Raw genomic sequence first — 14,530 nt, 5'->3', positions numbered from 1 at the left:
TAAATTTTCTATTTATTAAATTATTTCTAAAGCCAATGGGAATAACAGGCTTGCATTCAAGAGAAGACCAGGTATACGTTATTGAAGAAATCCAATCAAATGATGAAAGCTGGAAGGGCAAGGAGGACTATAATAGAGCCTGAGGGCAGATTTAGAATATATTTCAGATATGTGGTCAAAAGGAATTGGTTACACTTAGAATATCAAAAAGAATTATAGTCAACTCAGAGTTTTCAAGATTGTGAAACTGAGATAATTATACCATCACTGTTTATTTTTATATTTGTTTCCCTTTTTTGTCTAATGATTAGCTTATTGATAGACTAGTCAACAGAGTTGATGGTGACAAACCAGTTGTACTAGATACGGATATCGGAAAATCAAGATCTGCCTATAGAATTATACTTAACTATAACATAGAAGCTTTTGAAATCAGAAATATTCAGCTCCCAGGCAATAAATAGGAACCTTTGACTTTGGGCATTTTACTTGATTTTTCTGAGGCTCAGAAAATTCATTTACAGCTTTGCTGTCTATAAAATAGGAGTGATAGTCACATTTGCTCATGGAGTTATAGTGATTATCGAAGTATAGTGTATACAGAACATTCTTAGTGCAGTTCCTAGAACACAATAACATTAGGTAAGTTTCCATATATACAACAAACACTTTAGGGAAATCCTAATTTTATTTTTCCATTTATGGATAATAGAGCATATTACTGACTATAAAGATTGAAAGGAGAGGTTGAAGGCTTTAAGAAGTAGTTCACACACAAAAAAAGTGAGGATAAACATATAAAAAGTGAGAAAAGCACTTCAAACAAAAATTATTGGGTTGCATCCCAAACAGTGCATGTATATTATGTATCAGATATTACTCCCAGGTGGCTCAGACAATAAAGAATTGGCCTGCAGTGCAGAAGACACGAGTTCAATCCCTGGGTTGGGAAGATCCCCTGGAGTAGGAAGTGGCAACACTTTCCAGTATTCTTGCCTGGAGAATCCCATGGGCAGAGGAGCTTGGTGGGCTGAGGTCTATAGGGCTGCACAGAGTCTAACACTACTGAGCGACTAACACTTTCACTTTTACCTTCATTGTATCTGGACATGTGGAAGAAATAGAAATGGTCAAGATGACCTTTGCTACCAAGAAGTATCAAGTAATTAAATGTAATTTACAAATTGCTGGCAAAATACTTCAACTAGGGAATCTTCCCTGTAGCTCAGATGGTAAAGAATCTGCCTGCAATGCAGGAGACCCAGGTTCGATCCCTGGGTCGGGAAGATCTTCTGGAGAAGGGAATGGCAATCCACTCCAGAAATCTTGCCTGGAGCATGCCATGAACAGAGGAGCTTGGCGGGCCACAGTCCATAGGGTCACAGAGTTGGACATGACTGAGAGACTAACACTAAACTACAAAGGAATTCTTAAGTACTGAAAATAATCAATGAATTCCCTGACCCCCCTGTAGACTCTCAATCCCTCACTCTCACATGCTAGCTGAGCGTTTCCTGATCTGTCTTCTATACCTTGTCATCTTGATGTTTCTCCCAATAATAACCCAGACATATTTGGGCCTTGATGGATTAGAAAAAAGAGAATTTTTAGGATAATGTGTATTTGAAATCATTTATACAAATTTTTTGTTATATTATCAATAGTTTTGTTGATTTAGTTTTATTTTAATTTGCTACAATATTACATATATATCCATATGCCATCATACTTTAAAATAATCTCATTTGAGATTTATTAAAACAATATATTCCTGGTCAAAAACTTTTTGCGTTTATTCTATTTCATAAATTCTTACCATCCTACCTGAATCAGTTTTCTTTCTTACTAGATGTCATACAAAGAGGTATTAAGTGAAATTGTGCTTCTTTGTTTTTGCTATTCCAGTGTCCATACTTCAAATATATCACGATACCCTGCAACATAAAAGAATTATGTTAAGCACTCTGTGGTGCAGAGCTGTGTTGGATCTTATAGTCTAGCAGGGAACAAGAGATACTTGTAATTCTGCCTGTATACATACCTGTGTTAAGAGACTCATTTGGGAATTTTAAAAAATTAATTTATTTTTTTCATTGAAGGATAATTGCTTTACAAAATTTTGTTATTTTATCTCAGACATCAACATGAATCAGCTATAGGTGTACATATATCTGTTCCCTCTTGAACCTCCTTCCCATCTCCCTCCATGAAGATGCAAGTATGCAATCCTTAAAAACTTTAGATGCATGGTTATTCGCAAAATCTTTATTCTGTTTTATTTTTTGAGGAGAAATACCTTTTAGAGCATTTGGCGTGTGGTTCAGTAATAACTCACACCAGTTCTAGTGACAACACTGAAGCATAGACAGGACAGCGTCCTACGAGATGAAGGTGGAGTCGATTTTTAAAAAATGCTACAAATGAACTTGTCCACAAAGCAGAAATAGAGTCACAGATGTAGAAAAGAAATTCATGGTTAAGGGGGTTAGAGGAGGAGGGATAAATTGGAACGTTGGGATTGACATGTATTTATATATATATACTATGTATAAAAGCGATAACTAATGAGAACCTACTGTATAGCACAGGGAACTCTGCTCAATACTCTGCAATGGTCTATATGGGAAAAGAATCTAAAAAGAGTGTTTATATGTATATGCATAACTGATTCACCTTGCTATACACCTGAAACTAACACAATTTTGTAAATCAACTATACTCCAGTAAAAATCTTATAAAAGAGTAGATGTCAGCCCAAGTACAAAATTTAGTTGGATACAGACTCTTGATCACAAGATATACTGAAAATCACAGTAAAAGTAACCCGCTTAAAATTTTTCTAATCTATTATGTGCATTTCATAATTACTAAAATAGTTTGGAGTATCATTGTTGGTTGTTCTTGCCATTTGCCATCTCTTACTGAAAACCCCATGTCTATTTTTCTCTGTGAGACTTAATAGATGTTAGTTTTAAGTAAAGACTGGTACAATTAATAAATTATGCACTTCTGAGGTAGTGAAGATAATTCCATTTGCCAAAACTAAGTTTTAAATATCCAATGTGAAATTCACACTTTCACTGTTTCTCTTTAATGGAAGTTCCTCCATGGCAGTGTAGGAGACTATCAGGAGTGCTCTGAAATCTGAAGTAATGTACAGTCTATTGCAGAATCAACTTCAGTACTGCTGCTGCTGCTGCTAAGTCGCTTCAGTCGTGTCCGAATCTGTGTGACCCTATAGACGGCAGCCCACCAGGCTCCCCCGTCCCTGGGATTCTCCAGGCAAGAACACTGGAGTGGGTTGCCATTTCCTTCTCCAATGCATGAAAGTGAAAAGTGAAAGGGAAGTCGCTCAGTTGTGTTTGACTCTTCATGACCCCATGGACTGCAGCCCACCAAGCTCCTCTGTCCATGGGATTTTCCAGGCAATGGAGTGGGGTGCCATTGCCTTCTGACAAGCATAAGCAATGAGACATTTAAAATGTAGATTTTCTTTTCTGAAAATATTTTAATATCAAAATTATGTATTTAGAATCTCAGAAAGTTAGCCATACTACATATTAATGTATATGTTTTGGTTCAGTAACCTTTACATCAGTGTTTGATTTAACATAATTAGTTAATGATATAAATGTTATAAATTTACATATAATAATACAAACTAGGAAAATTGACATGGAAATAGTCAAAGAATTACTTTCACCATTTAATTTAAGTTACTGACTAACTTAAGTTACTGACTAACTTAAATTACTGCCTACCTCATTGAGTTCTTTCGCTCGATAGCCAGCAGTATTGTATACATAGTAGGCATTCAGTGAACACTTAATGATAAATGAATTGAAGTAATTTCTTTCTTAATAGTTTTAGCTACTTAATCTTTGATACTTCAGTGATTCATTTTTGTCTTTTAAAGATCACCTATTAATCAGCTGTGTATGCAAGCTCATTAGCAATTGTGAAAATTGGACTTTTTGTCTGATATAAATGTTATAAGATCCTGTTATATAAAATGATCCTATTATTATTAGTCTTACTATCCTATTGTGATCATGAAAGTGTTAGTTACTCAGTCATGTCCAACTCTCTGTGACCCCATGGACTGTAACCCACCAAGCTCCTCTGTCCATAGAATTCTCCAGGCAAGAATACTGGAATAGGTAGCCATTACCTTCTCCAGAGGCTTTTCTGGACCCAGGGATGGAACCTGGGTCTCCTGCATTGCAGGCAGATTCTTTACCATCTGAGCCACCAGGGAAGCCCTATTATGATGATATGATCCTGTTAAAATATGTTAGATCACATGATTTCCTGCTGCAACCCTCCAATAACTGTTGCTCTCACTCGACTTTAAAGCCATAATGGTTTATTTTTAAAATTTATTTATTTTTATTTACTTATTTATTTGGCTGTGCCAAGCTTAGTTGTGGCTTGTGTAATCTTAGTTCCCTGACCAGGGTTTGAACATGGGCCCTCTCATTGGGAGTGTAGAGTCCTAACCACTGGACACCAGGAAAGTCTCACCATAGCACTGTATTGATGGTCTAAAATGTTTTTTTACAGAGTCTGCCCCCATATACACACCACCAAAGATCCTGTCCTTTACCTCCTCTCTGTAATTCTAGTCCGTCCTCAATCCTGCTCTAGTCTCTTGCTTTTCTTCAGTACCTCTTATAGAAAATCCTCTAAAACAAGAACATCTTAATGCCTCAGGACATTTGCACCATCAGTTTTTATCTCTCTGGAATGTTCTTTCTCCAAATATGTGTGAAGCTTGCTCCCTCATCTCATTTCAGTCTTTATTCAAAGAACAGATTCTCATTTCCTAATCATCAGGTTTAAAACTACAAGCACCACCCCCAATATACAAATATCTTCCTTCTTTATTTCTTATACAACATTTAATTGGGCTACCTGGTGTTAGCACTAGTGGTGAAGAATCCACCTGCAATGCAGGAAAAGCGGGAGATGTGGGTCTGATCCATGGATGGGAAGATCCCCTGGAGAGAGGGCAGTGGCAACCCACTCCAATATTCTTACCTAGAGAATCCCACAGACAGAGAAGCACAGTGAGCTACAATCCATAGGATCACAAAGAGTTAGATATGACTTAGCACATATGTACACACTACTTAATACCTTCAAACACTATACATTTAAGCTATTATTTTTTTTCTTATTCCTTTTATTAGAAGATAAGCCCCCTGATGGAAGGATTTTGCATTTATCAGTAACATTTTTACCCCATGACCTAGAACAGAGCCCAGTACAAAGTGGATATATGCATAATGTACATTTGCTGAATATGAGAAAATCTTCATCCTGAAACTGCCAAAATAAATTAATGGTAGAGTGACGACATTTATTTTCATTCACTTTGAATCTTCTTGGATGAATACTAGAGTTATTTCTTTAGTATTAGCAGGAATTTAAACATCAAGAATCCAGATGGTCAGATAGAATAATGAAAGGCACATAGAAATGTGTTTTGAATTTGTGCCAACTTGGCAGCAAGCTCTGAGCAGCTTCCCGAGTTTGTATTCTTTAGAGATTCTATCTCCCTAAATAGTCTGTGGCTGCTCCGTCAAGTTAAAAAAAAAAATAATGAAAAAAAAAAAAAAGTTTTCAAAATCTTAAATATAATTTGGATTGTGTGTCTCTGAACTTCCAGCCAATTTGATTTTTGAGAACTCATTTAGTTGTTTGATCCTACTTTTTGCGTGAGTGTTTCATTTCTATTGCTATGCATATAAATGATTTCATTCTATTTAAAGGTCACGATCTTCAGAAACCAATGCTAATGCTGCTACATGACAGCAGTAGAAAATAAGAGATGTAAATTTGGAAATATTCTGCTAAATCGTGAGATAAAAATGTACAGATTGAGGATAGTATCAATGTATGGAAGTGTTAATATTCTGGAAAACACAAAATTTTAGAGAAGATTGGAAGATCTTTTGCTAATGAGAAGTAAATGACTTAACCAGGAAAGGCATTGAAGATTAATTCCTTAATGAACATGAAACACTGAAGCAGCTGCCTTTTGGCTTTGAAGAAGTTTGGGTTTTACAACATTGTAAGCTGTGTGTACGGAGAAGGCGATGGCATCCCACTCCAGTACTCTTGCCTGGAGAATCCCATGGATGGAGGAGCCTGGTGGGCTGCAGTCCGTGGGGTCGCGAAGCGTCGGACATGACTGAGCGTCTTCACTTTCACTTTTCACTTTCACGCATTGGAGAAGGAAATGGCAGCCCACTCCAGTGTTCTTGACTGGAGAATCCCAGGGATGGGGGAGCCTGGTGGGCTGCCGTCTATGGGGTCGCGAAGAGTAGGATATGACTGAAGCGACTTAGCAGTAGCAGCAGCAGCAGCAGCAGCAGCAGGAGCAAGCTGTGTGTAATGACAGGAAATGTAAGAGAAAGGAAGTTTGCTCCTACCAACACTGTAAAGAAGCTAGAGGAAGAAGCTGACATCATCACTAAAACTTCAGTCATAAATAGGATGACATCACCTTGTGGAAATCATTTAAGAGCTAAGGAAATTTTTATTCTATTCTTATGTCTATGAAAGGCTTTTAGTTATTTTAAAGTAAGTTAATCTCTTTTTAAAGGCTTGCTTTCTGAAGGCAGTCATTTGCCAATGTTGCCTGACCCAGAACAATTACAGCACAGTATCTAAGACACAAAAACTCTGGGTTAAATTTGGAAAAATGCAATGAATTTTCTAATTTTCTGAATCAATAGACTAGGGCAAATTAAGGTTATAAAAGTCTAACTTCAAATCAGTGCTTCTTTTTATTTATTCCCTTTCCTTTTTTAAACTATTTTATTTCTTTTACATCCTTTATGCTCAAAGGTACATTAAGTGCTTTATATCAATTTATTATTATGTTGAGGCAGCACTGCTGAATGGTTCATCTTATATGGAGGAAATCAAGGTTTCGAGGTGTCAGATAATAAAAACAAGCTATTTTTTTGCTTGCTGAGCATGGGAGAGCTACAACCCTGGAGCAAGTTCAAAAAAGTTTTCCTGAGACCTGAAAAAAAAAGCATCAAGGAGAAATGTATTCCTTATTAAGAGAGATGTCATACATTAAGTTCACTTTTTTTTTTTTTTTTTTCTTTTGGACTGGCTATTTTCCTGGTTTTCATCATTAAATCACAGGCACCGATTTCAAGGTTGTTCTATGTGGGTGATGTAGGGCTCTATAAAGGGCATAAACACACTTGGGATGAGGCAGAGTTTTCCTTAAAAGAGCAGATGCATGTCTTGCCCCAAATCACTCAGGTGGTGAGTGGAGGTATTGGAATATGAAACAAAATTGTTTTGTTCTGAAGTCCTGGTTGTTGTTTTTGTTGGTTGGCTGTTGTTGTTTTCCTGTGTTAAACCCTTGACTTGAAAGACTTCTGTTTTAAAATAGAATCTTACTGTAAAGGAAGACCCAGAGGAAAAAATTCAGTAATTATAGTCCTTTGTTCAGATTTAATTACCAGATCTCTCAAAAGCAAAAACAAAGGAAAAGCCAATAACAAACAAACAAAAATGCCCAACAACAAAGAAAAGTGGACCATGTAATGATCTATTAAATGCAAATGGAAACATTTATGTTGATGTGGTTTAAGGTTCATTCTTCCAGTATTGTTGGGAATTTTTCCTAACAAACTAAGAGATTGTTAATATAGATGAAGAACTTGAGTCACAGAGAGAGATTAATAAATTGCCCACTGTCACACAGCTGGATAGTGTTGGGTCAAGAGTTGATCCAAGGAGTCTGACTTCAAGACCATGCTTCTATCATCTATTTTCAAACATAATGCTGACTTACCAAAGGGTACAGAGTGAAGAAATACTATAAGTAACTTTGATTTTAATCATGATACTTGTGAATATGTTTATCACACAAATTTCCTATAACTTTTTGAATTAACTCCTGGTTCCCTTCACTCATTGTAGCAAATGCTTTCTGAAAGTACTTCAGCTGATTGATGCTGTTCTTTATATATTCATGTTATTCATAGATTTTAGTTTTGTGGTTCAGTCTGCTTGTAGTCTGCAGTCCATGGGTCACCAAGAGTCGGACACAACTGAGAGACTGAACTGAACTACTAGTAGAATTTGTAATATTCTGTGGTGGTGATGATTCATTGAACATGGAAAGAAATGAAGTCTTTTTACCACCACCAATATAGAACCAACTATATATATATATAAAAGAAGGAAATGGCAACCCACTCCAGTGTTGTTGCCTGGAGAATTGCATGAGCAGAGGAGGCTGGCAGGCTACAGTCCACGGGATTGCAGGAGTCAGACACGACTTAGCAACTAAACCACCACTGCCATATATATATATATACTTAGACACATATATATGTATAAATATTTGAAGTGCCCTACTGAGAATGGATAAGCAAAACAAGACTTAATTAAAAATGTCAGATTAAGTTGCAGACAGGATCTTAGAATCATTAATAAAATACATTTTTTTTATATTGGCTTGAGATAATATTAGGTACAAAAGCATACACAGTATATGTAGTTAAATGTTATATGATCTAATCTGCAAAAATTTACTTTCTCATATTGATATCCTTATATGTCTTATTCCATTTTTGGTTTATTCAAAATAGTACAGTGATAAAATTGGTCATTCTCTACCACCATACCCCAATATTTTTATGTAAGAAAAAACAAGCTTTTTGTATCCAAAATTTGCAGTTTATTGAATTAAGTTTATTCTCATCTGCCAGGAGTTTGAAAAAAATTGGGAGCATTAATCTGCCAAGTTTTGTTTTTGCCTTATTTTTAGTTTCATCTCCATTATATTGAACTAATTGGTAAGGGGAAAAAAAAAAAAGTACCTTTCCAGGGCTTCCTATGAGGCCTATAGCACTTGCAGTCCTTTGATCTGGACAGATGTGGCTTCATCTCAGTTTCTATCTGTAGGTCTCCTAGTCCCTTCAAGTGGCCTAGTAGGTAGTACCCTACACAACTCCAGGAGCCTTCTCTTCCATGAAGTCTACATCTGTTTCCCAGGCAACATTTATGCACTAGTGTCCGGGCAGTGGCAAGCCCAGGGAATACCATTGTCCTGTCTTGGCCCTAAAGTACCTGCAGCCTTGTTCTCAGTTTCCCAGGCAGGAGTCAGATCTTGGCCCACTGTTCACATCTGCTTGGAGAAAGCAAGCTCTCTCAGTCAGTCCTGTGAAATTCTCCTGTGAACTTGAGAATAGAAGGTAGCTCCCATCACCATTTCCCCAAGTGGACATGGAGATTCTCAGTGTAGCAATGGATCTTTGCGTGCAAATGTCAGCTCTTTTATAGCTCTGCACTAAGAGTGGGCGGAGATCTTGAAGTAGATTTCTTTGACAATTGCCTAGGAAGATTTAGAATTTCACTTTAGGATTTTATATCCATTGGTCTTGGTGTTAAGGTAAAACTTTCACGTTAACCACTTTCTCCAGTGGTTCAAAACAGTGTTTATTATTAGAGACAAAGAAAGGAGGCAAGAGGGATAGCTTTGTGTATTCATGCTGTGTTCTTGATTCTGCATCAGCACATTCAGGTAGTTGTCTGATTTAATCATCATAACTCCATGGAATTGTGAATATTCTCCCCAGTTTACAGAGGAGGAAATTAACTTTCTAAGAGTAAAGTTTTTAAGGCCATACAGACACTGTGGAAATAGGGATGCCCGACTGGAAAGCTCCTGTTTTTCTTGCTCCGTTGCTGCAGGTAAGACATCGAAATCTAATCACCCGTGTCAGCGTAGGGCTGCCTGGTTTGTTTCTCAAAGAGTTACCGTCCTTTTGTAGACTTGGATGTAAGAATGTTTGAGATCATTTCTCCTGCTAATGCTCTTGAACATTGCAAACAATCTTAACATTGGCTGAGTCTTAAAATATATATTTAAATTTTTTTTCTTTTCAGACAATAGATTTTGAAGGTTTCAAGCTATTTATGAAGACATTCCTGGAAGCCGAGCTTCCTGATGATTTCACAACACACCTTTTCATGTCATTTAGCAACAAGTTTCCTCATTCTAGTCCAATGGTAAAAAGTAAGCCTGCTCTCCTCTCAAGTGGTAAGTCCAAGTATTTACTAAAAATCTATATAATGCAAAAACCTCAAAGGGAAATGTCAGTATAAGTTCTCTATAAGATGAGATGATTTGCTTAGAAATTACCTTTGTTGCAGGATTTATCTTTTCAAACTAAGATTGTGTAACTAAACATTAGAGAAAATATACTTTATCACTATACATCACTTGTCATTACAGTGTCTTAGAAGTCTATGTTTTAGGTAATAATTTTAAGAGATACTTCCATAAAATTTAACAAAGTGCTCTTTTTTTAAAATTTTATTTAATTTAACTTTACAATATTGTATTGGTTTTGCCATATATCAAAATGAATCTACCACAGGTATACATGTGTTCCCCATCCTGAACCCTCCTCCCTCCTCCCTCCCCATACCATCCCTCTGGGTCATCCCAGTGCACCAGCCCCAAGCATCCAGTATCATGCATCGAACCTGGACTGGTGACTCGTTTCATATATGATATTATACATATTTTAATGCCATTCTCCCAAATCATCCCACCCTCTCCCTCTCCCACAGAGTCCAAAAGACTGTTCTATACATCAGTGTCTCTTTTGCTATCTCGTAAACAGGGTTATTGTTACCATCTTTCTAAATTCCATATATATGCGTTAGTATACTGTATTGGTGTTTTTCTTTCTGGCTTAACTCACTCTGTATAATAGGCTACAGTTTCATCCACCTCATTAGAACTGATTCAAATGTATTCCTTTTAATGGCTGAGTAATACTCCATTGTGTATATGTACCACAGCTTTCTTATCCATTCATCTGCTGATGGACATCTAGGTTGCTTCTGTATCCTGGCTATTATAAACAGTGCTGCGATGAACACGTGTCTCTTTCAATTCTGGTTTCCTCAGTGTGTATGCCCAGCAGTGGGATTGCTGGATCATAAGGCATAAGGCAGTTTTTTAAGAAATCTCCACACTGTTCTCCATAGTGGCTATGGTAGTTCGCATTCCCACCAACAGTGTAAGAGGGTTCCCTTTTCTCCACAGCCTCTCCAGCATTTATTGTTTGTAGATTTTTGGATCGCAGCCATTCTGACTGGCGTGAAAGTGCTCTTTTAAATGACTGGAAAATATATAATATATATCATACACCATGTATCATATATCAGTAGTCACAAGGCAGTTATGTCTGAAAACATAGTATTTAATATTACTTGTTCAAATTACCGGTATTCTTTCACATTTTTAGATTTGTAACCTCAGAGTATTACTTTTCCTCTTAGATACTTAATTCAATTTTGTCACCACAGAGATTTTAGTTTTCTTATTAGGTGTAGGTTTTAATCCATTACTACTTGTCAATAAATGTGTCACTCTCCACAAAGTCAGGAAAACAGAAATCTCACTATGTTACTTTAGGGAATATGAAATAGGAAACAGGTAAAACAGCGTTGGAGAGTTTGAAAAGCAAAGATGAACACTGAGGCATGCGGCAGTACAACCACAGGAAGCATATTCCTCCCCCAGGTTGGAGTCATCAAAACCTAGAAGCTAGGAAGGAGAACCTCTTGGAGCTGGAAGGCAGAGTTTGAAGGTGGGGGATTTTGCCTGGCAGATGTGAACCATCAGACTCCTGTGCAGAGGATCCTATCTGACAGGCTCTGGTAGCTCAGGAACTCAGGGAGGAGCCCATAGCCCTGGAAGTCAGACCTCTTTCAACATCACCATGGTCTCTGCAGGACTGAATGGCGGGCTGTAAGCTGTAGACTAGAGGCCAGTTGCTGCTGGAACCAGGTTCTGTGAGAGTGACATGTTGGAGAGATCTAAGAGGAAGTGGAAGTAGAATGGCAGGAACCAAGCCCTTCTCTCTCCTCCCTTCTCAGGTCTCTTTCATGCCCTCTCTGAACCCAGCCAGTTTCCATCAGTCAATGGAGAAATGTAATCTTCAGCAGTATGTCTCAAACTCTTATCTAGGACTCTTTAAGGCTTCTGAAAAATCCTTCAGTTCAGTTCAATCACTCAGTCGTGTCCGACTCTTTGTGACCCCGTAAATCACAGCACGCCAGGCCTCCCTGCTGCTGCTACTGCTGCTAAGTCACTATAGTCGTGTCTGACTCTGTGCGACCCCATAGATGGCAGCCAACCAGGGTCCCCCATCCCTGGGATTCTCCAGGCAAGAACACTGGAGTGGGTTGCCATTTCCTTCTCCAATGCATGAAAGTGAAAAGTGAAAGTGAAGTCGCTCAGTCACCTCCGACTCTTAGCGACCACATAGACTGCAGCCTACCAGGCTCCTCCACCCATGGGATTTTCCAGGCAAGAGTACTGAAGTGGGGTGCCATTGCCTTCTCTGGCCAGGCCTCCCTGTCAATCACCAACTCCCGGAGTTTACCCAAACTTATGTGCATCGAGTCAGTGATGCCATCCAGCCATCTCATCCTCTGTCGTCCCCTTTTCCTCCTCCCCACAATCCCTCCCAGCATCACAGTCTTTTCCAATGAGTCAACTCTTCGCATGAGGTGGCCAAAGTATTAGAGTTTCAGCTTCAGCATCAGTCCTTCCAATGAGCACACAGGATTGGTCTCCTTGAGGGTGGATGGATTGTATCTCCTTGCAGTCCAAGGGACTCTCAAGAGTCTTCTCCAACACCACAGTTCAAAACCATCAATTCTTTGGCGCTCAGCTTTCTTCACAGTCAAACTCTCATATCCATACATGACCACTGGAAAAACCATAGCCTTGAATACATGGACCTTTGTTGGCAAAGTAAAGTCTCTGCTTTTGAATATGCTATCTAGGTTGATCATAACTTTCCTTCCAAGGAGTGTCTTTTAATTTCATGGCTGCAGTCACCATCTGCAGTGATTTTGGAGCCCCCCAAAAATAAATTCTGACACTGTTTCCCTACATATTTCCCATGAAGTGATGGGACCAGATGCTATGATCTTAGTTTTCTGAATGTTGAGCTTTAAGCCAACTTTTTCACTCTCCTCTTTCACTTTCATCAAGAGGCTTTCTAGTTCCTCTTCACTTTCTGCCATAAGGGTGGTGTCATCTGCATATCTGAGGTTATTCATATTTCTCCTGGCAATCTTGATTCCAGCTTGTGTTTCTTCCAGCCCAGCATTTCTCATGATGTACTCTGCATATAAGTTAAATGAGCAGGGTAACAATATCCAGCCTTGACCTACTCCTTTTCCTATTTGGAACCAGTCTGTTGTTCCATGTCCAGTTCTAACTGTTGCTTCCTGACCTGCGTATAGGTTTCTCAAGAGGCAGGTCAGGTGGTCTGGTGTGCCCATCTCTTTCAGAATTTTCCACAGTTTATTGTCATCCACACAGTCAAAAGCTTTGGCATAGTCAATAAAGCATAAATAGATGTTTTTCTGGAACTGTCTTGCTTTTTCTATGATCCAGCGGATGTTGGCAATTTGATCTCTGGTTCCTCTGCCTTTTCTAAAACCAGCTTGAACATCAGGAAGTTCACGGTTCACATATTGCTGAAGCCTGGCTTGGAGAATTTTGAGCATTACTTTACTAGAGTGTGAGATGAGTGCAATTGTGTGGTAGTCTGAGCATTCTTTGGCATTGCCTTTCTTTGGGATTGGAATGAAAATTGACCTTTTCCAGTCCTGTGGCCACTGCTGAGTTTTCCAAATTTGCTGGCCTATTGAGTGCAGCACTTTCACAGCATCATCTTTCAGGATTTGAAATAGCTCAACGGGAATTCCATAACCTCCACTAGCTCTGTTCGTAGTGATGCTTTCTAAGGCCCACTTGACTTCACATTCCAGAATGTTTGGCTGTAGGTCAGTGATCACACCATAAATCCTTACAGACCCCGAAACAGTTTTGTTTATATGTGTGATATTTATTTCTGTTTGTCATATTAAAGATGACACATTCTATAAATGATAATGATCAACCCCCTGTTGTTCAGTCACTGAGTCGTGTTCGACTCTTTGTGACCCCATGGACTGCAGCACGCCAGGCTTCCCTGACCTTCACCATCTCCTGGAGATTGCTCAAACTCATATCCATTGCAATGGTGATGCCATCCAACCATTTCATCATCTATTGTACCCTTCTCTTCCTGCCTTCAATGTTTCCCAGCATCAGGTTTTTTTCCAGTGAGTCAGTTCTTCGCATCAGATGGCTAAACTACTGGAGTTTCAGTTTCAGCATCAGTCCTTCCAATGAACATTCAGGACTGATTTCCTTTAGGATTGACTAGTTTGATCTCCTTGCAGTCCAAGGGACTCTCAAGAGTCTTCTCCAATACCACAGTTCAAAAGCATCAGTTCTTCGGTGCTCAGCCTCCTTTATGGTCCACCTCTCACATCCATACATGACTACTGGAAAAACTATAGTTTTGACGAGATGGACCTTTGTTGGCAAAGTAATGTCGCTGCTTTTAACATGCTGTCTAGGTTTGTCATAGCTTTTCTTCCAAGGAGCAAGTGTGTTTTAATTTCATGG

The 14,530-nt window shown here is 38.5% G+C and overlaps 1 protein-coding gene across 8 annotated transcripts in view; it reads left to right on the top strand.

Annotated features, from left to right (window-relative positions):
* The window catches only part of DGKB (diacylglycerol kinase beta), an 870,186-nt gene that overhangs the window by 202,142 nt on the left and 653,514 nt on the right, over window positions 1–14,530 (top strand). For all 8 annotated transcript variants that reach the window (XM_019958478.2, XM_019958484.2, XM_019958481.2 and 5 more), the window contains one exon: window positions 9,928–10,081. In XM_019958478.2, the coding sequence (XP_019814037.1) occupies window positions 9,928–10,081 (154 nt within the window). The remainder of the gene's footprint in view (window positions 1–9,927; window positions 10,082–14,530) is intronic.

The sequence above is a fragment of the Bos indicus genome, chromosome 4, assembly GCF_029378745.1.
Source record: "Bos indicus isolate NIAB-ARS_2022 breed Sahiwal x Tharparkar chromosome 4, NIAB-ARS_B.indTharparkar_mat_pri_1.0, whole genome shotgun sequence".
Lineage (NCBI taxonomy): Eukaryota > Metazoa > Chordata > Mammalia > Artiodactyla > Bovidae > Bos > Bos indicus.
The sequence above is the reverse complement of the archived record's forward strand: the minus strand, read 5'-3'. Positions and strand labels throughout refer to the sequence as shown.